Below are 27,346 nucleotides of genomic sequence, written 5' to 3' on the forward strand. Positions count from 1 at the left end.
CAAATATCATTTAACACTTACAAATAGCAAGATGAAAAACATATCCCTCTCTCCTGATATTAAACTGAAGGAATTGGAAATGCCATGAAATGCAATATGCAGAGTCATTAATTTGTCACACGTATGTCTTGCATAACTAGGCTCCATGTAAATGGCTGAAAGCATTTCCCCAGCAAAATATCTTAAAGTACCTTAGAGTTAGAAGATAACTGACAATGTGCCTGGGTTGAAGGTCCTGAGAGGATCGATAAAGCACCTCATCAAATCTAAAAGAAGATGAAAGGAACAATTGGCAGGGGAAGATTGTCCACATGTTACAATAACCTAAGCACAGGACAAAGATCTTAGATATAAGGTTGACTTGATATCATTTAGAGTAAAAGGTACATGAGTAAAGACCTAGTGTACATTTGAAGGCAAAGGTACATTTTTCTTACAAATTTCTTGATGTTTTCTAAACATCTGATATCCCTTAGGCCTAGTCCAAAGCAAAGACTCAAATTATGGTGTTAAACTGCATATAAAAAGCCTTCAAATATATGAAGATACAATTTGTAAAACACAAAAAATGGGGGGGGTGTCAGAGGGATATAAGAACTCTGTGTATGTATGTATGTGTGCTATTAAAAGTCAAATTGGTATCAAATCAGATGTGATTATTAGATTTAGGATGCTAAGTTTATGGATAATGATAACTATAAAGAACAAATCTGAAAAACATACAGAAAGGCATGAGAAGGGACTCAAATGGTATAATTCAAAAGATTAAATCAACATGAACAGAAGACTTGAGAGACAAAAAAGGTATAAGATGTAACAAAGATGAAGCAGAAAAATGGCAGAGAAAAGACTTGCATTATAAACAGTTACTTTATATGCAAAAGGCAGACACTGACAGAATGGGTAAGTATGACCTAACTATAAGCTGTTTACAAGAGATCTAAAATTCAAAGGTATAAGTAGGTTGAAGGCAAAAGGATGGAAAAAAATATATACTATACAAACAGTTATCCAAAGAGAGCTATAAGATAAAAAAGACTAAGTTGAAAACTGTTATGAAGGAGAGAGGGTTACTGTAGTAAAGGGGTTAATTCATCAGAAAGACATAAATTTACATACATACACCCAACAGTAGAGCCCCAAAATATATGGAGCAAGTATTGACAGATTTGGAGGGATGGTTCTACATTAATAACTGGAGACTTTAAGATTCCACTTTCAATAATGGATAGAACATCTAGACAGAAGATCAATGAAAGAGTATGATACTTGAATGAAACACCAAACCAACTAGACCTAACAGACACATAAAGGACACTTAAAACAGTAGCAGAGATTTGATTGCACATGAATCATTCTCCAGGATAGATTATATTAAGGTCATGAAACAAGTCTTGATAGATTTAAAAATATTAAATCATACAATGTATCTTCTCCAACCACAATGGAATGAAGGTAGAAATCAATAACAGGGAGAACTGGAAAATCCACTAGTATGTGGAAAATAAACAACATTTAACAACTGATTAAAGGAAATGACCTGGGAAATTAGGAAATATCCCTAGACAAATGAAAAAAAAAGCATGCCAAAGGTTATGGCCTGAAACAAAAGGAGGTGCTGAGAGGAAAATGTATAGCTCTAAATGCTTATATTGAATCAGAGATTTAATCTCACAACTGACAGACCTAAAAGAGAAGTGCAAACTAAATTCCAAGTGACTGGAAGGAAAGATTAAAACAGAGATAAATGAAATAGAGAATTAAAAAACAAGAGAATCAACGAAATCAAAAATTTGTTCTGTGAAAATATCAATAAAATTGACAAACCTTTAGTTAGACTGACAAAGGAAAAAAAAGAAGACACAAATAACTGATTAGAAAAGAAAGCAGGAAAATTACTACCGATATCAGAAATAAAAAAGATTTAAATAGGATATTATGAACGACTGTATGCCAACAACTTAGATAACCTATATGAAAGCGGAAAATTCCTATGAACCCCAAAATTATCCACACTGACTCAAGGAGAAAGATTTCAAGATACCAATAACAAAGCGATTGAATCAATCATCAAAAACCTACCAATAAAGAAAAGCCCAGAGCTACATGGCTTTTTTTTTTCTCAAACTCTTTAAAAAAACTGAAGAGAAGGGAACATTACCCAATTCATTCTTTGTGACCAACACCACCCTAATAAGAAAGCCATAGATACCAAAAGAAAAACACCAAAAGAAAATAAAATTATAGACCAATATCCCCTATGAATATAGATGCAAAAAATCCTCAAAATACTAGCAAACCAAATCTAACAGCACATTAAAAGAATTATACACCAGGATCAAGTGGGATTTATCCCAGGTATGTAAGGGTGGGTCAACCTAAGAAAATCAATGTAATACACAACATTAATAGAATTAAGAAAAAAAAAGTCCACATGATCATCTCAATTGATACAGAAAAGATAATTCACAAAATCCAGCACAAGTTCTTGACAAAAACACATAGAAAACTAGGAATGGAAGGAAATGTTCTCCATATGATAAGGGGTATACATGAAAATCCACAGCTAACATCTTACTTAATGGTGAAAGACTGAAAGCTTTCCATCTAAGATGAAGAACAAGACAAGATGGTCATTGCCACCACAATTATATTGTATTGGAAGTTCTAGCCAGAGCAATTAGACAAGAAAGAAATAAAAGGCATACAGAGGAAAGGAAAACTTACCCTATTTGCAGATGACAAGATCCTATATATCTTGAAAAATCCACAACAAAGCTCCTAGAGCTAATAAATGAATTCAGCAAAGGGCAGAGGAGGGAGGGTACCAGATTAGCATGGAAATATCAGTAGTGTTTCTGTACTCTAGTAATGAATGATCTGAAGAGGTAATCAAGAAAAGAAAATACATTTACAACAGCAACTAAAAGAATCAAATACATAGGAATAAACTTAAGACCTAAATATAAGAACCCAAACTAGAAAATTCCTAGAAGAAAGCATAGGGAAGCATCTTCAGGACCTGTTTTGGTACACAATACCAAAAGCAAACACAATAAAAGAAATATTGGGACTTTATCATGGAAGTAAAAAAGACAACATACATTATGGGAGAAAATATTTGGAAGCTACATATCTGATAAGGGTTTAATATTCAGGATACATACAGAAATCCTGTAACTCAACAACAAAAACAGAACCCAAATAAATGGACAAAAGACTGAATAGACACATCTCCAAAGATACAAAAATGGGAAATAAAAACATGAACAAAAGGTGATACTATCATTAGTGATTAAAGAAATGCAAATAAAGCTACAAATTAAGATACCATTTCACACACATTATGGCTTCTATTAAAAAACAAAAACAAAATTACAAGTGTTGAAGAGGATGTATAGAAACAGAAACACTCTTTCAATGTTGGTGGGAATGTAAAATGGTACACTTGCTATGGAAAAATTTGGCAGTTCCTCAGAAAGTTAAGTGCAGAATTATCATATAGCCTGGCAATCCCACCTCTATGTATATACCCCAAACAACTGAAAGTAGAGACTTGAACAGATATTTGCACACCAATGTTCATAGTGCTATTATTCACAAATCCCAAAAGATGGAAGCAACCCAAGTGTCTATCAAGCAGATGAATGGATAAACAAAATGTGGTATATACACACAATGGAATAGTATTCAGCTGTAAAAAGGAATGCAAATTCTGATCCAGGTGACAACACAGATGAACCTTGAAGATATCGTGTTGAGGGGAAATAAGCCAGCCACAAAGGACAAATATTGTATGATCTCACTGATAAGAAATAACTAGAATAAGCAAATTCATAGACTCAGAAACTAGAATACAGGTTATTAGGAGCCAAGGTGGGGTAGGGAATGGGGAATTAATTATAATGTCTAATTGCTACAGAGTTTCTGTTTGAGGTAATGAAAAGGTTTTGGTAGTGAATGGTAGATAATGATGATAGTATATACTGCACAACATTGTAAAATCACTGAATCATATATCTGAATGTGGTTAAAAGGGGAAATTTAGGTTTTACATGTATCTTACTAGATTAAAAATTTAAAAATAAACCACAGGATTGTACAACACAGTTATCCTAATGTACGCTATGTACTATAGTTAGTATAATAACATTCTTTCATCAACTGTAACAAGGTACCACATTAATGCAAAGTGTTAATAATAGGGTAAGTTGCATGTGTGAGCAGGGAAATAGGGGAACTTAAGGAAAATATGAAAATTTTCTATATGAATTTTTTCTGTAAGCCTAAAACTTCACTTAAAAAAAATAATAGTAAAGACTCCAGTTATGTTTAGGTATATAATCTAAAAAGCTAGCAAACAGAATCTATTCTCAATGCCAGGAAAACCATGTTGGCTTTTTTTCCTTAAAAATTAGCTAAAGTAAGTAAACTTAACTCCTATTCTCAGGAAAGAACCAGTGACCATTAGGTGGCATTCAGAGAAAGGGCCATTGTTCTTAACCTACTCCCTTCCAGAGACCTGACTCTGCTTACAAGTCTAGCTTCACCAACAGTTCTTATAAAGCTGAAAGGTGTGCATCTAGTGTAGGGTCATGACAGATATGTGTTTAAGACTTAACTGCAACCAAGAGGCAAATGAAATACTTATGCTTTGGGGGAGGCAGCCTGAAGGAAGGCATTTTCTTCTATTTATCACAGAGTATGAGAGTATTACATCTTCCCAAACTAAAATGTTAAGCTTTTTACTAGGCTTCACATTTCTATACTATGGGCTAGAAGATGGCCAGTGTCTGTGTTAATTCAGCAGTGATAATATTTTAAAGACCCATGATTGATTTTGAGTACGGGCTTAATTCATGCCCTCGGCCCTCAAAGGGCAGACAAGCACTTTTCTGTCATACTTAGGAAAAGTACCATCTGGAGGCAGGAGGCCTTAGCCATCTACTGGCCTGTTCGCTCTACTGGTCAGCAAACATGCCTACAGCCATTTATTTCACTAAGCAAAAGCATACTTGTTAATATTACAAATGCTTCATACCTGAGAAGATGCTGTAGAATTGAAACAGACTGTGGCTCTTGTAAACAAGCAGCGTTGAAGTCATTTAGGTAACCACATCCAAAAGTCTCTTCTAAACTGTTATTAAAAATTTTAAATTAAAAAAACAAAGGCTTAAATAAGTCATTCAAAGACATACAGTTGTAAGAGATTAAGATCCCCAAATCATACACATTCTTGCCCTATATAGACCTAGACTTTGCAGCTAACCAGATGTTTGACATAGGAACTTAGTATAATCACTTGGACAACGGAATGATGATGTTGAAGCTGTCCAGAAAAACAGGACCAGGATTTTATCAATTCAGCTTACTGAAATAACTCCTGGGCAACACATCTAAAATGTCTGTTATTTCAAATGAGTGAAACTACTTTTAACAAGATTACTGAAAAGTCAGTGGTCAATGGAAGGACAGTCATAACAAATCACACTGCATAAAAGTCTACCAAAACATGTTAAGTGGCATGTAAGTGTTGAGTGTAACATCTGGTTATCTGACCAGATTCCTCAATTTTCCCTAAATCAGTTTCTTCAGCTGTAAACTAGAGATAATAGTATAGTCTCTGAGGACTAAATAAGATAATATACATTAAAGCATTTCTTCATAGACATTCAATAAATAACAATTAAAAAACACACAAAAAAGGGGATCCACTTACTTTAAACATTTTGAATATGAAATTTGGAGAAGCCCAGAAAGTAGGCACTTTGACTTGGCATCCTAACAGCCAAGTCCCACCCAGAGCCAAATTCCACCCAGAGACGAACAGAGCAGATTTCCCTGCAGTCCCTTCTCACCTGTGGAGGCGTGCATGTGTGTACTGTAGGAAGACTCCTGTGTCTCCACGACTCTGAAAAACACGATCCCAGCTGAACTGATAGTCAGATAACAGTGAACCCCTGAAGTCCTAAAATGAAAAGGAATAAATCCTCAGCTTTGGGATGTGTTCTGGTGTCAAACAAAAGGGTCTCATAGGAGTCTTAACAGACCTGAATAATTAGTGCTGCAAGCCCGACCTTCTCTGCAGTCTCCTGTGGGTTCTTAAGTTCCTTAGTTGCTAAAACAGACCAAGGTAGTTTTCTTTAATCTGCATCACACTGCACCAGAATCAAGGATTGAAATGGAGAAAAAATTTGCCAAAAATGCATGCTGACAGTATCAAGAACAAATAAGTGTACACTGGATAATTTACTTTCTTAATTTAGGTCAGTTTACCTTTGATAATATTTCCCCTAGCTACGTTAAAGGGGAAGAACAGTTACTGATAAATAAAAAAATACAAGTGTATATTTCTTATCCCTTGTAAGACATTAGATAAAGTCGATATTTTTCCAAGGGTGAAGATTAAGCAAAGTCATAAAGACTTGTGAACTGCATTCAATTTTGTAACATAGGACCTTAGTATAACCACTTGGACAATGGAATGATGATGTTGAAGCTGTCCAGAAAAACAGGACCAGGATTTTATCAATTCAGCTTACTGAAATAACTTCTGGGTAGCACGTCTAAAATGTCTGTTATTTCAAATGAGTGAAACTACTTTTAACAAGATTACTGAAAAGTCAATGGAAGGACAGTCATAACAAATCACGCTGCATAAAAGTCCACCAAAACATATAAGTGGCATATAAGTTTTGAGTGTAACAACAACAAAATAAGTGAATTCACTCTTAATGGAAGCCATGTTCTGTAGCATTCTTAATTGAATCTCATTTAAAACATCTTCCAGAAAAGTAACATCTCCTCTTCGGGTCTTCATTCCCAGCACTACCCCAAAGGGCACATGCTGGCACCTGAAATGAAGTAAGCATTTAGGTAACTGAAAAATAAAGAGATGGTGATAGATAATATAATACCCTTTTGGAGAGTAATTTCAACTTTAATTCTCTCAGAAGTGTTTCTAAAAATTAATACACTGAAACACAATGTGATTTGTTGTATGTCACAACAGATATTAAGCACATAGTTTCATTTTATAAAGAAAATCACCAGCAAATGATTAAATTATCAGTTGCCTTTAAGAATGGAATTCTGTGGGTGGGAAATAAGAATTCTGAAAACCAAGCCACTAAGAGCAGATGTCTATTAAAAATATATTTAACATTTAAATTGTACAGTTTCTAATTGTGTTGATCATAAAGTTTTGGTAATGGATGGTGATGATGATAGTAAAACATTGTGAATATAACTAACAAGCATTATATTATTATAATATAATATGTATTTGAGGGTGATTAAAAAGGGAAATTTTAGGTCGTGTTTATGTTAACCAGAATAAAAAAGTTCAAGAAAAGTGATATACAACACAAACCATGAAAACTTGCTGTAAATGAAAAGCTATATAGTACAATTATAAAAATGTTCTTTCACCAGTTGTAATAAATGTACCACACTAATGCAAGGTGTTAATAAGAGTGGAATATGGGAGCTCTACATATTATGCATGATTTCCCTGTAAACCTACAACTTCTTTAATAATAAAAAAAATAATTTAATGTTTACAAGCTATAAATTAACATGACCAGGACGATTAGTGCAAAAATCAAATCCACTTTTCCACATTAAACTTGAAAAAAAGAAAAAGAATTGTAGTGTGAACTGAAATCCTTACTGGGTCGATCTGTCAGCTTGGGCTGACCTACAAAGCTTTAGCAACTCGATCAGGCAATTAAGAACTATGCGAACATTACCTTTCTGCCCAGTCATATCCCATGATCTTCAGCACTTGGAACACTTGCTGAAAATGCCTTTTTTGCCCTTTATCTGTCTTAGAAAGAAAATATATTTAGAAAAAGTAACAGTGATAAGTTAATTTACAAAAATAGGTTGGGCATGAATCAAATTAACATATTTGAGTTCTGACAGACTAAGCTATTGACAATATGTTTTAAATAAACACACAAAGAGTATGGCAGTAAAAGAAGGTCTAAAACCGAATGCTCCATGAAAGAAGGATACATGAGCTGCATGCATTACTCCACCGAATTAAGAGGAAACAGAATTTTAATCTTTTGTATTATATTAAATTCCTCTCCTCTCTGTGTTATGACCTTTATCTCCAAGAAGATTAAAGCTAAGCTCTAAAAAGATTCTTGATGGACACTTTCTTCCTTAGGGGAAAAGGAAGCTGTACATAGAGAGGAAAGAAAGGGGAGAATAAACTGGACTACTACTCAGTAATAAAAGGAACTATTGATATGCACAACTTGGATGGAACTCAAGAGCATTCATTAGGCTGAGTGAAAAAAAGTCAATCTCAAAGGTTACATACATCCACTTATATAACATTCTCAAAGTGACAAAATTCTAGTGATGGAGAACAGAGCCAGGGGGTCGGGCTGGGGACAAGGTGTGACTATTAAGTATTAACATGAGGGAGTTTGTTGGGATGGATCAATTCTGTAATCTGACTGTGATAATGATCACACAATTCTACACATGATAAAATTTCATAACACACACATGTGCATGTAAAAACCTGTGAAATGCAAGTAGGGTCTGCACCAAGTGAATAGTATTGTACCAATTTCCTGGTACAATACTACTGTTGATTTCCTGGTATTGACAATGTACTATGGGTACATAAAATTTTATCACTGGGGGAAGCTGGGTGAAGGATACAGGGAGACTCTATTTTTGAAACTTCTTGTAAGTCTTAAAACTATTTTGAAAGTTATTTAAAAAAAAAACTGCATTATGATGACATACATATATTCACTTCACATAATCTACTTTTCTCCATTGAATAAATTTTTACAATGAAACAACGGACTTTTTCATTTTTAAAGTTTTTTTTTAAACAGAAATTGACACTTTAAATTTAAACACTGAATTCTTTCTGCAGTTTAACAAAGGACAGAAAATTATTTTTTCCATAGATCTTCAGCATAGCAGCCAGTTTCTAATTTTACAGTTTTCATGAGGTGGGCATCACAGCCTTTTGTTTGGTATTGTGATTACTTACCACATAAATCAAGGTATCAAAATTATACTTGTCCATTCGATCTATAGCAGCTGCAAGATCTCTGAAAGAATGGCCATAAATTAGGAATTACTAGTGGATCTGGGTAATAATTTGCTTTACCTATTCAATAGCAATGAGACAATTCTAATTTAAGAACTCCTAATATCCCACATCCTTGGCTATAGCACCACATTTCTAAAATACCACACTTTGATACAAAGTAATAATAACAAAAATAGCTTTGGGAAAACAATACTAACAGCTTTGGTGAAAGCAATAAAAAAAATAAATGAATAAAAGTTCTGGGAAAAGTAATTATTGGTAAAACAGCTCTGGGAAAAGTATCTCTTAGGTAAATGTTTTATAATTGGTTAAGACTCTCCTGGAAAGAATACCAACTTGTCATTTCTCTGCAATACACTCTCTTAAGGAACATATTTAAAACCTAGTAGATGTGGTAGCTAAACAGGCATCTTCCAGCTATTCTTCTATCATTACTATCAAGGCCTTTTAAAGTTGGGTCAGTCATAAGCAATACCTTTAAAGGCATTTTAAAAGATCATAAAGTTTGACAAAAATTCTACATATCTCCTTTATCTCTGACTAAATGTAAACTAAGCTTGTGCGTGGTATGAAAAAATGAAAAGTAAATCATTAGTCATAAACCATGAAATTTCAAGTCTAAGATTATAACAATACTGAAGGTGAAAATTAAATGTATTTTGGTTTAAATACCAAAATACTGGGTATTTTGGGTATGAGGACTTAAAAAGTTCTTATGTCTTCCAAAATGTTAGGGAATGATCCAAATGTCATCAGCATTCACTTCATGACCCTAATATCATAGAGCATGCATTCTCAATAGAGGTGAAAATTGGTTCTTAGGGAACAAAAAAACTTACTCTTTTTTCCATATGAAACAGCAATATACATACAGTACACACACACACACATACACACACATATGTGTGTGCTATTAAAATTTCATGTGGGTGGGCAGTTAGGGAAAAAAGTGTCTGAAAAGACTTCTGGGAGGAGTTATAATGAAAACTAGATTTAGAAACATTGATAGAGTTATCACAAAATTGAAGTAAAAAATATATACCACCATTATATTTTTTGGTTTGAATCAAGGACAAAACAAAGAAAAATCTTCTGCTTCCATAAAAGAACAAAAGAGAAGAATATAAGAAAAAGTTTAGGTTTGTAAAGTTTAGGTTTGAATTTGAAAACTAGAAATGACAGGTAATTTAGTCCAGGTCTCATTTTACAAAGTAGGTAGGTACCCATGAGTCAGAGAGGTTAAGTGAAGGTCACAGTTTCAGAATCAAAAGCTGTGCTCTAGTCATTATTCTCCTGCACTTCCCTTCATGTGCTATGACTCTTTATTTCCACACACAAGAACTGCTCTACAAGGAGTGCACCATAAGGGCAGAAACAACAGTTAACAGATGGTGAAAACATCAAACATTTCAACAAGTGGCAAAAAGAACCAGTTTTACCACAGAAAAATGGAAAAAGGACAAGAATTAAGGTAAATAAATACATAGAAAAATCTAGATCAAACACAGCCTGAAAAAGATAACAGATGAAGATAGAGAGCCTTTATGACATGGAGCCTCTATTCTGAGTGGACACATTTCTTATAACCTCTGCTTAAGGGTTTGTTTCTTTAATCTGATCAGCAATAATAAGCTGGCACAGAAAAAATTTTTACCACATATATCTTTATATCTAGAAAAATAAACGGACCTCTTATATATGTAGGTCCTTCTCACTTCCTAACCCCAACTGCATGTAACTGATAAAGGTTAATCCCCAAAAAAGAAATAAATGAAGAGATGAATTTTAAAAGGGCCAGTAAAAGTGCTGGTTGGGGGTGGGCCACGGTGGCTCAGCAGGCAAGGATGCTTGCCTGCCATGCCCAGAGGACCAGGGTTTGATTCCCGGTGTCTGCCCATGTTAAAAAAAAAAAAAAGAGTTGGTTGGTTGTTTCAAGTTGTTTAGAATAAGTAACAGTAGTTAATACTGACAACAAAATATTATGCCTTCAACTGTGTTAGAAAAGCAGTGACATATAAAATTCTGGCGTGGGAGATACTAGAGGTTTTTGCCAGCAGCGCCTGGGTCAATAACCGTTTTGCTTGTGTCATTTTTTAACTGTCTTATCTTTTTCTCCTTCCTATTAGCTTTATCTCAGAAATTAGAATGCTTGATAAACTCAGTTCTTACTTACTAATAGAAACTACTTTTTTCCACAGGGTTCAGTCATGGTGATGGATGAAAAAAATGTAAATGACATGGCCTACCTTTACCTCAGCCTGTTTTAGCATAATCACAGTGAGGTCTGGTACTTATGTATGTAAAATGGTCTCTACATGAGGGCTCCATTGAGCCAATACAATTACCTTCTAGCATACATCACTGGAATTTCCTACCAATGTGTAATTGTAAAATACCTATGTTCAATTATGGAGTACCTCATTTATAGTTCGTAGAATGAAGTATTCACCTGAGGAAATCCTATGATGTTTAATTTAAAAGTTTTTAACCACTCTTCTGAGGACATTAATCTCTTTAGGAACTGTAGCTGGCAATAATTAGAGACCCAGTAAATATTTTTGAATGATATTCTGAATAAAAGCAAGAGATTTGGAACTTGCAACTAGGATTTAACAGTTTTGAGGATGAACTGACTGTCTTAACATTAATCTTAGAACAAAGAAAATGAAATCATATATATATATTCTAATGTTAATCTTCAACAAAGATACAAACCTGGTTGCATAAAGAGAAGTCCCATCACTTCGCATTACAGTACAAATTGAGGAGGGGTCACCTTTCCCAGAGAGATCCACTACAGCTGGTCCTTCTCTAGAAATGCAAAAAAGGTAACTGTGAAGCACCATAATAAAATAGGACCTTTAAAAATATACTATCTACAGCAGTATCTTTGGCAACCAGAAACTATTTTTATTTCCCAAGTAGTGGTAAGCAGTCTCAATTTCAGCTTTAATCAATAATGAAGAAAAGAGAGAAGGAACAGGACTATGACTCTATTAAGAGTGGCTATGATGTAATATTTAGTTATCTAACTTTTTAAAAATCTGAGATGGAAGATGATTATAAATCTATTAAGAATGGGTACGGTGTAGTATTTGATTATTCTAACTTTTAAAAAAATCTGTACCTTTGGACATGGTACTTATATAAAATCTTTAATACTCCAGTTTTTAAAAAAATTTTTATTAATATAAACAATCAACATACACACGAACATTCTTAATGTAGGAACATTCCATACTCGCTGGGCAATATGGACTCACAATATCATCATACAGTTGTATATTCATCACCATGATCATTTCTCAGAACATTTACATCACTCCAGAAAAAGAAATAAAAAGAAAAAACTCATACATACCATAACCTTTACCCCTCCCTCTCATTGACCACTAGTATTTCCCTCCACCAATTTATTTTAACATTTGTTTCCATTATTTATTTTTAATCCACATTTTTTACTCATCTGTCCATACCATAGATAAAAGGAACATCAGAACAAGATTTTCACAATCACACAGTCACGCTGCGAAAGCTATATCATTATACAGTCATTTTAAAGAAACATGGCTACTGGAATGCAGTCCTACAGTTTCAGGTACTTCCCGCTAGCCTCTCTAATACACTTTCAACTCAAAAGGGGTTATCAATATAATGTTTAAGAATAACCTCCAGGATAACCTCTCAGCTCTATTTGAAATCTCTCAGCCAATGACACTTTACTTTGTCTCATTTCTCTCTTACCCCTTTAAGTCAAGAAGGTTTTCTCAATCCCTTGATGCTGAGTTCCAGCTCATTCTAGGATTTCTGTTCCACATTGTCTGGGAGGTTTACACCCCTGGGAGTCATGTCTAACGTAGAGAGGGGAAGGGCAGTGAGTTTGCTTGCCCTGTTGTCTGAAAGGCCGCATCTGAGCAATAAGAGGTTCTCTAGGGGTGACTCTTAGGCCTAATTTTAAGTAGGCTTAGCCTATCCTTTACTGGGATAAGTTTCATATAACAAACTCCAAGATTGAGGGTTCGGCCTATTGATTGTTGTTCTCACTGATTGCGAGAATATCAAGGTCTTCTTCAAATGGGGAAGTTGAATTTTCCCTCTTTCTCACCATTCTCCAAAGGGGACTTTGCAAATACTTTTTTATTCACTATTCAAATCACTTGGGGTTTATTGGGGTATCACTCTGGACAAACCTACAAAATCTGTTCTCCTACTAAGGTTCCATGTACTTATGGTGTTCAATTAAACTGTCCATATAAGTTATATTAGGAGATGTACCAAATAAACATTTTTTGCTTTAGTCTCACACATAAGTTTAAAGTTTTAAAATATGAATTACCATCTATTTTCAACACCCCGAATACTGACATTCCTTTGTTCTTCCTCATGCAAAAACATGTTTTACTTTGCACATTTAGTCACTATCATTGTACACTCTAGGCATTCCTAGATTATACCACACTGGTCTTTATAGCCAATCTTTCCTTCTGATTTCATTTGTGCCCCAGCCCTCCTCCCTCTATCAGTCTCAAATTCAGCTTCATTCAGTGTACTAACATTATTACATTATGGTTAGGTAGTACTGTGCTATTCATTTCTGAATTTTTATAATCAGTCCTGTTCAACAATCTGTATCCCTTCAGCTCCAATTACTCAGTCTCTACCCTATTTCTACCTCTTGATGACCTCTGTTCTTAACTGAAATTCTCCAAGTTCATTCATTTTTGTTAGCTCACATCAGTGACACTACACAGTATTTGTCCTTTTGTTTCTGGCTAATCTCACCCAGCATCATGTCCTCAAGTTCCATCCATGTTGTTACATACTTCATAACTTTATTCTGTCTTACAGCTGTATAAGATTCCATTGTATGTATATACCACAGCTTTTTTAGCTACTGGTTGTTGATGAACATTTGGGCTGCTTCCATCTCTTGGCAATTGGAAATAATGCTGCTACTGTAAATATTGGTGTGCAAATGTCCATTTGTGTCCCTGCCCTCATGTCCTCTGAGTAGACACCTAGTAATGAATATCCCAGTTTTAAAATGAGAGTGCAACTGCAGATTAAGTGAAAGCTAATCATGAAACATCACAGATTCTTCTTCTCATTCAAATTATTGTAACATTCTATATCAGGTTAATTTTTAACACAGCAGAAAGTACCTTTGAGTAGCGAAGCCATGAAATATTGTTACTATTTTTCCTGCCTGATCAAAAATTTAAATTTGCACATACCACCATCTAAAAAATTTGCCTTAAAGACATTACTGAAGAAATTGCTCTTTGGTACCATGAAATGTGGCACTTTTTCTAAGCAACTTGTTTGTTTCTATCTTAAAGATGCCTGAACTTACTCTTACAACTGGTACTAGTTCTCTTTTTGATTGACAGGAAGCTCAAAGCTAAATGGATAACCTACCTGTAAGAAATAAACAGAATTTCACTGGTATTGTATGATTCACTAATATCCTCCCTGACTTCATATTATTTCTCCTTCTTTTCTTACCAATTTTCTCATTTTACAGTCTTAATAGCTTGTAGAATTGCACCTATTTGTATAAGCTACCTTAAATCTTTTTTGAAATAGGATGGGTTTTAAAAGAAATAAGAGAGTGGGCCATGGTGGCTCAGCAGGCAAGAATGCACGCCTGCCATGCCAGAGGACCCGGGTTCGATTCCCGGTACCTGCCCATGTAAAAAAAATAAATAAAAGAAATAAGAGTCAGGGTTGAGTCAGAAGATGTGAGTTCCACTTCCATTTCCAGTTATAACATTATCAGACTGTGTGACCTCAGACAGGCCTCTTACATTTTCTGTACTTCAGTTTACTCATGTGAAAAATAGTATGTAAAGAAACATCCTCTCTCCAAACCTTACCAGAATTTTGCTGTGGGAGCAAAACACAGCCATGTGTGGAAGTACTTTGAACAGCAAAAAGCACTATCAGAAATGCCAGGTAGGCTGCATATCACATGCTGCCGTCCTTACAGAAAGAATATATCAATATCAATTTCAAAGAACAACAAACAACTTTACTAAAGAATAGTAACCTGACCATACATTGTTTTCTGTAGGAGTCCTTTATCGTCTAGCAGCTTTAAGACTTCTTGAGATTTTTCACGATAAAACGATTCTCCCGAGTATTCATCAAAACGTATTCCTAGACGCTAAAATGGTTCAGAAACAAAAGGTAAAAAAGTTTAGGTAAATCTTCTAGTATTACCTTACCCTAAGATCAAGAATTGGGTGTCATACAGCTCATCATTCAGACGGAGAAGCAAAAATCAGATCAAGCTACTCCTCTACTCAAACCTTCTAATGGCTCCTACCACACCAGTCATAGCCTCATAATGGTGCTGAGCTAACCAGTATGGTTCCACTAGCCACATACGGCTATTTAAATGAAAATTAACTAAAATTGAAAATTTACTCCTTAGTCATACTAGTTACACTAGTCATATTACAGTGCTCAATAGCCACGTAGTTAGTGGCTACAATATTGGATAGCACAGATGTCAAATATTTGCATTGTGACAGAAAGTTTCATTGGACAGCCCTGAAGAAGGTCCTACATTTTATGCCCTAGCCCACCAACTCTCCGACCCCATCTTCTAATTTTCTTTATCTTGCTTATTTTTCCTCTCTAACACATAGAGAGAAAAACTCAATGCCCTCCTTTATCTCCTGCCAGAGACATCATACCAGATCTTCCCTTTCCTGCTTTATTTTCTTCTGTAACATTGATCATCATCTAGCAGACGATATACATTTCTTGTTTTAAGTATTTGCTCTCAGTCTTTGTGCTAGAATCTAAGGTCCCTGAGACAGGGATTCTTCTCTTTTATTCACTGTTGAATCCTTCCACCAAGTGTTTATTAAGTGAGTGAATTTATACTTGTCACATACAAGCATAAGGAAGCAAATGAAACTTAGTAAGAAAGTGTGAAGGAATGATAGAAGACAGAAAAAAAAGTCAGACTGAAAGGAAAAATTAGAATGCCACCTGACATTGCTTCAAGATTATTTCATAGCTCTTTCAAAACAAAGAACAATATCTGAGCCCTAACTTTCAACTCAATGACAAATCTATTCTTAAAGCAGGACTTCAAAAAGCAGCTATTCTACAAGGTAGTTCCAGCCAAGAGTTGCACCACATCACAGAAAAGCAGAGGGGAGAATTTTTAGGTACCTTATAAATCCGAATGTACTCCTCAATGCTCAAGTTCCGAAATTTTTGCCATAGCGAAAGTGCTTGCATGTCACCCAGCTCCAATCGCTGAAAGAACTCATGTGCTGATTTTGCTATACTTTTGTCATCTGCTGCTTCTTTATTAACTTGTACATAAACCTAAAAGTACAATAATTTTGAGTACATTACTAGTCATTGTCATCTCCGATAAGGAAGACGCATTAAAGACAAAGTACAATTCTGAGAATTCTCATTTAAACTTTATCCAAGTGGCCTTGCCACTGTATTTTAACATTGTTTTTGCCACGGGCCCATGGTGAAGCTTATGGACTGTTTCTCAAAATGTTTCTAAATGCATGAAATAATACACATAGGATTAAAAATGAATTCAATTACATTGGAAAAACACCCAAATCTTTTCCTTTTTTGTATGCTGTATGGTGGGGGTCACATTTCATTCTTTTTCTATGAGTATCCCCTTACTGCAGCACCATTCACTCAATTTTTGTTTGGTTAGTTTTTCATTTGTTTGCTTAGGAAGTGCATGAGCCAATAATTGAACCCAGGTCTCCCACGTGGCAGGTGAGAATTCTACCACTGAAGTATCCCTTGCACTCTCCACCCAGGTCTATTTTGAAAAAGCTATTTTGTGATACAGTAAGGGAGGAAAATGATAAATTTCAGATAGAGGTTAGGGAAAATAAAAAGTAGTGCTTCCTTCCCACCCAAGTTCATAGACACTCAGGTGAAAAATTCCTGTTTTTAGATTAAGTTGGAATTTCTTCCTTTTCCCCAAATGCCAAATTATTATACCTGCAACTACTCTGAGAAAAGGCTGAAGAAAGTATGATGTCTCAACATGATAAAGAAAAGGCTAAGGGGTGATTTAGCAACTGTTTTAAGGAAAGACGTTTTTCTTAAACTGTTTTCTAAACCTGAGAAAGACCAATCAAATACGTGGTCTTGGCAAAAAGTAAGGAGGACATTTTGGATAATTAGCTTAATTACACTCCAACTTGGGCTCCTGAGAACTACTGTGTAAGGCACCCACTTCTGCAGTATTTTTAGCATCATCTGTCTCAGCTGGTTTAGTTCTGCAACCACCCAATGACAGAAGCAGAGTTAGATGGCTCATTAAGGGTTCTTCCAGCTCTAGATTCAGTTTTCAGAGAGCAGTTTTTAATCATTTTCCATTCTTCAACATGCAATGTTAACAAATGTCATTAAAATATCAAATTATAGACCAAACGGTATTGAATTTATGCATTTTACTTAGTTATTTTTACCTATAAATTATAACACATTTCCATATTGAAACATGAATGAAAAGTTCACTACCCTCATATTATTTCCCGAAAGCTATTAATACAGTATTAAAGTAATAAAAAATAAAAGCTGGCATATAAACTACTGAAAACATGAGGCCTTTAAACTCTTGCAGCAACACAGATATCTTGGCAGCAGTCTGTGGGCAGAAAAGATTATTTTAATGCAGGAGAATAAAGCTAGACAACAGCAATGTAGCCTATACCCACTAGAGACTAACAAGAAAAGAATAGGATAGTAAATATCTATCTCATGGTAAATATGACTAATTTCATAGATGGTTTGTGTTAATTCCTGGAATGACAAGCTTCAAATGAATAAACACTGCTAAATAAGGGTTAAAACTACCTAGTATTTTTTCTTCTTTTGAAAGCATATTGTGCAGAAAGAGTTAACATAGCAGGCCTGAGACTGCAATCCTTAGAAAGTCTGTACATTAAATTTAGTCCATATGAATAAGGCATAATATATGTCTTTTTGTTTTGCCACCTCATTCACCTAGTTGTGTGCCTCAGAATTGTATTTCTTCTTGTGGCCACTCAGGAGTCTTTGCTGCATGTATACACCACAGTTCAACCTTCCTTTCCTCAGTCTTTGAATCCTTCAGCCACCTCCAAAACACCAGTGTGCAAATGTTCATTTGTGTCCCCACTCTCAGTTCCCCCAGGTATATATCTAGTAATGGGGTGCGAGATCACATGGCAACCCGACCCCTAGCCTTCTGTGGAACCACGACGCTGCCCTCTAGAGGGGCCGCACCTCTCAGTTTCCCTACTAACAGTGAATAGGTGCATCTCTTTCTCCACATTTTCTCTAGCACTTGTTCCTCTTTGTCATTTTAAACAGTTTTATTCACATATCATACAATCTGTTCTAGTTTGCTAGCTGCTGGAATGCAATATACCAGAAACGGAATGGCTTTTAAAAAGGGGAATTTAATGAGTTGCTAGTTTACAGTTCTAAGGCCGAGAAAATGTCCCAATTACAACAAGTCTAAAGAAATGTCCAATCAAAGGCATCTAGGGAAAGATACCTTGGTTCAAGAAGGTCAATGAAGTTCAGGGTTCCTCTCTCATCTGGAAAGGCACATGGTGAACACAGTCACGGTTTCTCTCTTGGCTGAAAGGGCACATGGCAGACACGGTGTCATCTGCTAGCTTGGTCTCCTGGCTTCCTATTTCATGAAGCTCCCCGGGAGGCGTTTTCCTTCTTCATCTCCAAAGGTCACTGGCTGGTGGACTCTCTGCTTCATGGTGCTGCAGCATTCTCTGCTCTTTCTGAGTCTCTCTGAATCTCCAAAATGTTTCCTCTTTTATAGGACTTCAGAAACTAATCAAGACCCACTCAAATGGGTGGAGACAGGTCATCCCCTAATCCAGTTTAACAACCATTCTTAACTAAATCACATCAACCAGGGAGATGATCTCATTACAGTTTCAAATATACAGTATTGAATAGGGATTATTCTACCTTTAAGAAATGAGATTTATATTAAAACATGCCTTTTCTTAGGGGGCATACTTCCTTTCAAACCAGCACACAATCCAACCTAAGTTGGCCTTTGCTGCCATAATCTATATGAAGACACTTCTTTTTCTTTCACAAAGAATTCATACACCTGCCCCATGTCCCCTGCCTGTTGAAATTTAGTTTGGCAAAATGCCTTTGTTATATTCAGTAAAGCATATCACAATGTTATTGTTGACTATAGACCCTAGCTTACATTGATTGTACTTTTTCCTGTATACTATCTGTGTTAGTTAGATTCAGTTGTCAACTTGGCCAGGTGAGCATACCTAGTCTTGTTGCTGCAGACATAAGCCAATGGTACGTGAACCTCATCTGTTGCTAATTACATCTGCAGTCAGCTAGGAGGCGTGTCTGTTGTAATGAGTGACGTTTGACTTAATTGGCTGGTGCTTAAGTGAGAGAGCGCAATGTTGCACAGCTAGCAGCTCTGCATTCCTCATCTCAGCACTAGCAGCTCAGCCCAGGCCTTTGGAGATGCAGAAAGAAATCACCCTGGGGAAAGTTGTTGGAACCCAGGGGCCTGGAGAGAAGACCAGCAGAGACCATCTTGTGCCTTCCACATAAGAAAGAACCTCAGTGGAAAGTTAGCTGCCTTTCCTCTGAAGAACCAACGAAATAAATCCCCTTTTATTAAAAGACAATCCATCTCTGGTGTGTTGCATTCCGGCAGCTAGCAAACTAGAACACCATCCATTTTCAACACCTTGCAATGTTGACATTCATTTGTTCTCCCTCATGCAAAAATGTTTCTATATTTGTACATTTAATCACTATCATTATCCATTCTAGGCATTCCTAAGTTATACCATCTGAGTCTCTATCCTCACCTTTCCTTCTAGTTTCATATATACCCCAGCCCTTCTCTCTCTCAACCATATTCACAATCAGCTTCATTCAGTGTACTTATATTATTGTGCTACAACCAGGTAGCATTGTGCTATTCATGTCTAAATTTTTATAATTAATCCTGTTGCACAACTGTTATTCCTTCAGCACCAAAAGCCCAATTTCTACCCTATTTCTATCTTAACAGCCTGTGTTCTCAACTTAAACTCTCAAAGTTCACTCATTAATGTTAGTTCATATTAGTGAGACCATATGGTATTTGTCTTTTTGTTTCTGGCTAATTTCACTCAGCATAATGTCCTCAAGGTTCATCCACATTGTTACATGCTTCATGACTTTATTCTGTCTTATAGCTACCTAACATTCAATCGTATATATACCACAGCTTGTTTAGTCACTCGTCTGTTTATGGATGTCTGGGCTGTTTTCATCTTCTGGAAAGCATAATGATGCTCTAAACATCGCTGTGCAAATGTCCATTTGTGTCCTTGCCCTTGTGTTCTCTGAATATATACCTAGCAATGGGATTGCTGGATCATATAGCAATTCTATACTTAGCTTCTTAAGGAACCGTCAAACTGCCTTCCAGAGCAAGTTACACACTTTACATTCCCACCAACAGTGGATAAGTGTGCCTCCTTTTTCTCCACGTCTTCTCAAGCACTTGCCATTTTCTGCTTTCTTTTTTTTTTTTCATAATGGTCATTCTAGTGAGTGTGAGATAATATCTCATTGTAGTTTTGGTTTGCATTTCCTAATAGCTGTGAAATTAAGCATCTTTTTCATGTGCCTTTTAGCCATTTGTATTTCCTCTTCCAAAAAGTGTCTGTTCATGACTTTTGCCCATTTTTAAACTGGGTTGTCTTTTTGTTTTTGAGTTGAAGAATTTCTTTATATATTCTGGATACTAAACCTTTATTTGATGTGTGGTTTCCAAATATTGTGTTCTAGTTTGCTAGCTGCTGGAATGCAACACACCAGAGACGGATTGGCTTTCAATAAAAGGGGATTTATTTCATTAGTTTAGTTCTTCAGAGGAAAGGCAGCTAACTTTCAACTGAGGTTCTTTCTTATGTGGGAAGGCACAGGGTGATCTCTGCTGGCCTTCTCTCCAGGCCTCTGGGTTCCAACAACTTTCCCCAGGGTGATTTCTTTCTGCATCTCCAAAGGCCTGGGCTGAGCTGCAAGTGCTGAGATGAGGTATGCTGAGCTGCTTGGGCTATGCTACGTTGAGCTCTCTCATTTAAGCACCAGCCATTTAAATCAAACATCATTCATTGCAGCAGGCATGCCTCCTAGCCAACTGCAGGTGTAATACGCAACAGATGAGGTTCACATACCACTGGCTCATGTCCACAGCAACAAAACTAGGCACCTTCACCTGGCCAAGTTGACACCTGAACCTAACTACCACATATTGTCTCCCATTTTGTAGCTGCCTTTTACTTTCCTTACAAAGTTGTTTGACACACAAAAGTGCTTAATTTTGAGGCACTCCCATTTATCTATTTCTTTCTTCAATGCTCAAAGTCTAGGAAACCCCCTCCTACTACAAGTTTTATAAGACATTTCCCTACATTTTTTTTCTAAAAGTCTTATGGTCTTAGCATTAATGTTCAGGTCTTTGATCCATTTTGAGTTTTTTTTTTTTGTATACGATGTGAGATATAGTTCTTTTGCATATGGATATCCAGTTCTCCAAGAACCATTTATTGAAGAGGCTGCTCTGTCCCAGGTGGTTTTTCTTGACTGACTTTTCAAAGATCAATTGTCCAAAGATGAGAGGAACTATTTCTGAACAGTCAATTTGATTCCATTGGTCAGTACCATATTGTTGTTTTTTTAATACCATGCTTTTTGATCACTGGAGCATCATAAATTCATATCTTTTCTTGATGAAAACACTTCAAATGTTAGGAATAGAAGGGAACTGACTCAACATGATAAAGGGAATATATGAAAACCCACAGCTAACTCATACTCAATGGGGAAAGACTGAACGCTTTCCCTCTAAGATTAGGAACAAGACAAGAATGCCCACTGTTATCATTGTTATTCTATCCTTTCAAATTTATTGAGACTTGTTTTGTGACCCAGCATATGGTTTATCCTTGAGAATGACCCATGACCACTTGAGGAAAAACATGTTATCTTGCTATAAATCTTTGTTAAATCTAGTTCATTAACATATTACTCAAAATCTCTGTTTCCTTATTGATTCTCTGTGTAGATGTTCTATCCATTGATGAGAGTGGGAAATTGAGGTTTCCAACTATTATGATAGAAGTGTGTATTTCTCCCTTCAGTGTTGTCATGTTTGCCTCATGTATTTTGGAGAACTCTGGCTCAGTGCATAAATATTTATGATTTTTAGGTCTTCTTGTAGAATTGTTCCTTTTATTAATATACAGTGCTCTTCTTTGTCTCTTTTAATTGTTTAACATTTGAAGTTTAATTTGTCAGATATTAGTATAGCTCCCCTAGCTATCCCTGCTCCTTTCTGATTGCTGTTTGCATGAAATATCTTCTCCCAACCTTTCACTTGAGACAGATTCTTAAAGTTAAATGAAATTTAAAATATCAATACCTCAAACATTTAACAAAAAGGCAAAACTTCCTAAATAAAAAAAAAGAACTCAATTGAAGTACTTAATCTATTAATTATCTAATTTCCCCTTTTTAATACATCATTAGCAGCCATATAAACAGCAGTTTGTCACCCACTTGTCTTCTTTTAATATTTGGGATCTCCTATTTTTATGCTCTGTACATATATAATCACAGACATGATGGCTTACATCTATATCAAAGGTTATAAGTACCTCCTTGTAAATCACCATCAAGTAGTGCTTAATAAATGCAACATTTCTCATTCTGAAAAAAAAAGCATTTTTTTCACATTTCAGCATGGTGGAATAATTACTGAATTACTGATTTGTGCTTTGGCCTTGCCAGGTATCCCCATCCCCATTCTTAAAAGAGGATGTACTGTCTAACGAGATACTGTTGAATTGTCCCAGGTAGGTAGGTGAGAAGTGCAACAGCACTCGGGAGGATGGTCAGGGCAACAGTGAAGAAGACAGGCGTCTAGGTTACAGGAAGGGAGAACAGCCTAGATGGAGCATCAGATATGGAACAATCCCAAGAATTGCTGAAATTGGGTAGCCTTAGGGAAGTGGTTCACAATGTGACCACAAAGTGAGGTTGGTCTTTAGTTTTGGAGCAGGGGCTTAGCAAGGATCTCTCAGGTGAAGCTTGTCAACGCAAGCAGGGCTGCTGCATGCTTTCAACACATCATACGTAGGCTTGAGTACCAGGTATATCAATTGTAACCAGTGTGGACTGAGGACAGGTAAGATTCCCAGGAGCACTCCAAGATACACAAAGAAGCCTAGGGAACTTTGTGTGATTGGGAAAGTGGAGAATCCCTAACAATGACTTATATTGACTCTCACCACACTCACAAGTGATTGCTTGGGTTAGATTAGAAATAATTTGAGCTGTCTCTTGCATATGAGTGTTATTAAGAAGAAAAAGTCACACTTGAAAAAGTAATGTGACCTAACAAAGAAGTTTGAATCTAATTCTTCATAAAATAAAAATTCTAACAGCATAAATATTCTTACATATGTCTAGAATCGATTTAGTCTTGAATTATTTTCTTTACTTAAGCTTGAGAAATTGTTTTGAGAATATAAAGTCAGGAAAAGTGTTATCTCTTGAGGAATAGATGGTACTTCCAGGTTTTTAAAAATAAGAACAAGCAAATGTTATCATTCATCAAACTGATGGCTTAATCTTGCCCTACTTTTTCACATATTACATTTCTTTGTTTTGTTTTTGCTACTGATATAGGGAAGCTTAGGTTAAAATCTGTTACACAATTCTAGTTCTACGTTAGTCCCTGACTTTCTATTTCTCTTTTACTAAATGCCCAATCACTGTAATTACCTTAAATCCTTTTAGAAAATGGAAGGGTAGAAATAACACAATTCTGTGGGGGTCATATTGAACTTAAGAAAAAAAAATGTATACTATTTGTATTACTATATTATTTTACTTTTCTAAATATCAGTGCTAGGGTACGGGGCTAATGTATACTTTATTGGCATGATATTTACTTCATAGGAGAGGCTGTACTTATATTTCTGAGGAATTTCTATGATTATCAAAATTTACGTTAATAAATAACATACAACGAGTAAAGTTCTAAGAACTTCTCTAGCAAAACCAAACCAAACAAACAAACAAAAGTCAGGTTATATGTTCTTAAAGGTGTTGTGTTTGCTGTTACCCAGATCTATTCAAGAATCTTAAATCTAGGAGAATATCTGAGAAATTGCTTGTCAAAATTATTATTAAAACAGACAGAAGTGATAGTACTTAAATACTCATAATTCAAATTTAATACTTAACATTTTACCACAAGGAAGTTTTCATTGAATCACTACCATGAAGTTTAAACAGCAAATACATTAGTTATTTAACTCATCCGCCAATTCAGGGTGGGGAAGGAGAACTATTATGAAACCATTTCTCTGTTTCATGACAGCAGCAAATAAATTAGAACAATTAAAGAAAAGATTTCAAATGTTAGCCAACAAAAGTCTTAAGTCCATGCACAATGTAGCTAGATATCATGGGAAAAGAAATAACTCTATATAGGCACAAAGAAAAACCAACAGCCAAGCATATGCAGCAAAGTGGAAATGCAGGAGAGAAATGATTGTGGGTGTAAAACATTTTCATCACAGAAGAAATGCTAAAACCACCATATAGTATCATTTCTAATCTGGCTGAGAAACTGAAATTGGGGGCTACTGATTGTGGCACAATTTAGAGGGAGGTAGGAACTATAAAATCGGCTACCAGATGACCTAAGTCAAATTCAAAACTAGTAAGCCAGAGGATTGAAACTACAAATAGTTTCCAAAATAGAACTACAAATGGTGTTCTTGGTATAGAAATTTGGAGACGAAAGAAAGGAAAATGCTATGTAAGTAATTATAACAAATGGAAATGAATGGCTCAGAAAGGCGGCTTTTTGTTTGTTTTGTTTGTGTCAGTGGGGGACAGTGCTGTGTGGTGCTGGAATCCTGTGTCTGACCCTTCAGTTCTTCAATAAACTGAGTCTGATTCTGACAAAATGGTAATTGGTGTATCCTGCAATACTTTAGCTCTTCTCAGGAGCTATATATTAGGTTTTATATACCACAAATTGAATAAAAGAGAGAAAGGGGTAAAAGAGAACTACAGGAACAAATCCAATCCAACATTTACTTGATGTCAGTTGTGCAAAGTACCATATATGGACTGGTGACAGAAGACAGGAATACATGGCCCTTACTCCTAAAGAGCTCATGACCAACTACAATCCAATAAGGAAAAACCCAGAGTCTGAACAAAGCTCTGACAAAAATTTTGTTTTTCGTAACTAAGAAAGGTAAATGTATATTATTCGAAAGTTTTGTTTCCCATATGCTGATGCTAATGGGAAACACCAAACTGAGAACCACTATCCCTAACTTTCTGCTCATGATTCTGGCTACCTGGAAAGATGATTAAGATAATCTGCACTACACCAATGCACTCTCAGATACTGCTGGGTATGCAAAGGCATCTTTCAGTCATTGAATAAACTCAGGTGCTTGTATGGGTTTCAAGTTTTCTTTTAGGAATAAAATGCCATTTGTTAACTTTGTTGAAAACGCAAAAAGAAAAACAAGGGAAACAATTTCTCATTTATGAAAAAGTTGTTTTTGAAAGTATTGTACAGTAACGATTATAATTTCAAACTGCACACTGTGTACAAAATTTTAGCATAAACACAATCACTAAGAGGGCTGTCATTTTAGACCTTGCCTTTTTTTCTTTGACTGCAGAGGAAGAAGGAAGAGAGCAGGTAAGTACTCTAATGGGTTTCTGTCATCTGTTACTAAGCAAGGTGGATATAAATGCTACTTCTCCAGGAAGCTATTAGGCAAAAGAACACTAATGGAACAACGCTGTTGTCCGTATTGTTTTTGGTTAATCACAGACGTACCCCTGTCCTTTCAGTCCCTTCCTTACATTTACACATCAATTAACAACCTTGTCATGGTCAGGTTCATGTGTCAACTTGGCCAGGTGGTGGTACCTGTTTGTCTGGTTGGGCAAGTTCTGGCCTCTTTTGCTATAAGGACACTTCACAGAATTAAATCATGATCACGTTGGCTACATCCACAACCGATTGATTTGTAATCAGCCAAGGGGAGTGTGTTCTTTAATGAGTGATGCTTAATCTAATCACTAGAAGCCTTTTAAGGAGGATTCAGAAGAGGCAGGTTCTCTTCCTGCTTCAGCTGGGGAGCCTCTCCTGTGGAGCTCATCCAGACCCTCCATTGGAATCGTCAGCTTCACAGCCTGCCCTACAGGTTTTGGACTCTATGTTCCCACGGTTACGTGAGACACTTTTATAAATTTTACATTTATGAATATTTCCTGTTGATTCTATTTCTCTAGAGAACCCTAACTAATACAAATCTGATACAGATGTGTGGTCTCTCACTTTTTATGAGTCTTAAAAGGCAGAAAATGGTACTAAACTGAACAGAAGGAATTAGAACAGATTTAACTAAAATATATACAACATTATAGGAAAAAAAGGATTGACTATTTGCAGGATTAAATAAAAACTTTTGAGAGGTGGTGGGAGAAGGATGATCACTCTAACATATCAAATTGTATTCTAAATTCCTAAAAATATTCCCAAAATAACACAAGGTCTCCACTGCAGGCATTTGTACTTTTTGTGTTATGGGTTGTCCCTGAAAGTCTACATATGTTGAAAAGTTTGCCAAGCTTGTGATAAAAAATACTCTCCATTATTCAAAGTTTTAAAAATTCCTTGAGCAAAGGGTTGGGGCATGCTTTAAAGACAACCATTTAAGGGTTATTAATTTGTAAACTCTTATCTAACAATCAAAGCTCAGTGGGGAAAAGAGAAAAAAATGATAAACATTATAAATAAAAATGTAAGAATTTACATGGGAATGGATAAACAACTATGGCATGATACTATAAGCCAGTGACTGTATACTTTGGATGGTTGGTGTGGTGTGTGAACATGTCTCAATAAAATAAAATAAAATAAAAAAAATAAGGATTTACAGTTCAGTTTAGGCTTGGATTCAGGAAGAAATTACAACCTTTAAAGGTCTTTGAAAATTAAAAAGTGTTTTTGTGAAATTTAACCACAAAGCCAGAAGCAGGGAAAAAAAAGCATTTAGCAAAAAGGAAAATGATGAAGTACTCTTCTTTGGCTGGAGAAGTAAAGCATTATCTTGGCAAGTGCTTTTCCTTACACACAGGTGTAATATCTTTATGATC

The 27,346-nt window shown here is 35.7% G+C and overlaps 1 protein-coding gene across 2 annotated transcripts in view; it reads right to left on the bottom strand.

Annotated features, from left to right (window-relative positions):
- Positions 1-27,346, bottom strand: part of RARS2 (arginyl-tRNA synthetase 2, mitochondrial) — a 77,927-nt gene that overhangs the window by 1,890 nt on the left and 48,691 nt on the right. For both annotated transcript variants that reach the window (XM_077162387.1, XM_077162386.1), the window contains 10 exons: positions 16,277-16,435; positions 15,148-15,254; positions 11,804-11,899; positions 9,026-9,086; positions 7,752-7,828; positions 6,730-6,854; positions 6,051-6,118; positions 5,859-5,968; positions 5,042-5,137; positions 192-266 (listed from right to left, as the gene is read on the bottom strand). In XM_077162387.1, coding sequence (XP_077018502.1) covers positions 192-266; positions 5,042-5,137; positions 5,859-5,968; positions 6,051-6,118; positions 6,730-6,854; positions 7,752-7,828; positions 9,026-9,086; positions 11,804-11,899; positions 15,148-15,254; positions 16,277-16,435 — 974 coding nt within the window. The remainder of the gene's footprint in view (positions 1-191; positions 267-5,041; positions 5,138-5,858; positions 5,969-6,050; positions 6,119-6,729; positions 6,855-7,751; positions 7,829-9,025; positions 9,087-11,803; positions 11,900-15,147; positions 15,255-16,276; positions 16,436-27,346) is intronic.

The sequence above is a fragment of the Tamandua tetradactyla genome, chromosome 5 (assembly GCF_023851605.1).
Source record: "Tamandua tetradactyla isolate mTamTet1 chromosome 5, mTamTet1.pri, whole genome shotgun sequence".
NCBI classification, from domain to species: Eukaryota; Metazoa; Chordata; class Mammalia; order Pilosa; family Myrmecophagidae; genus Tamandua; species Tamandua tetradactyla.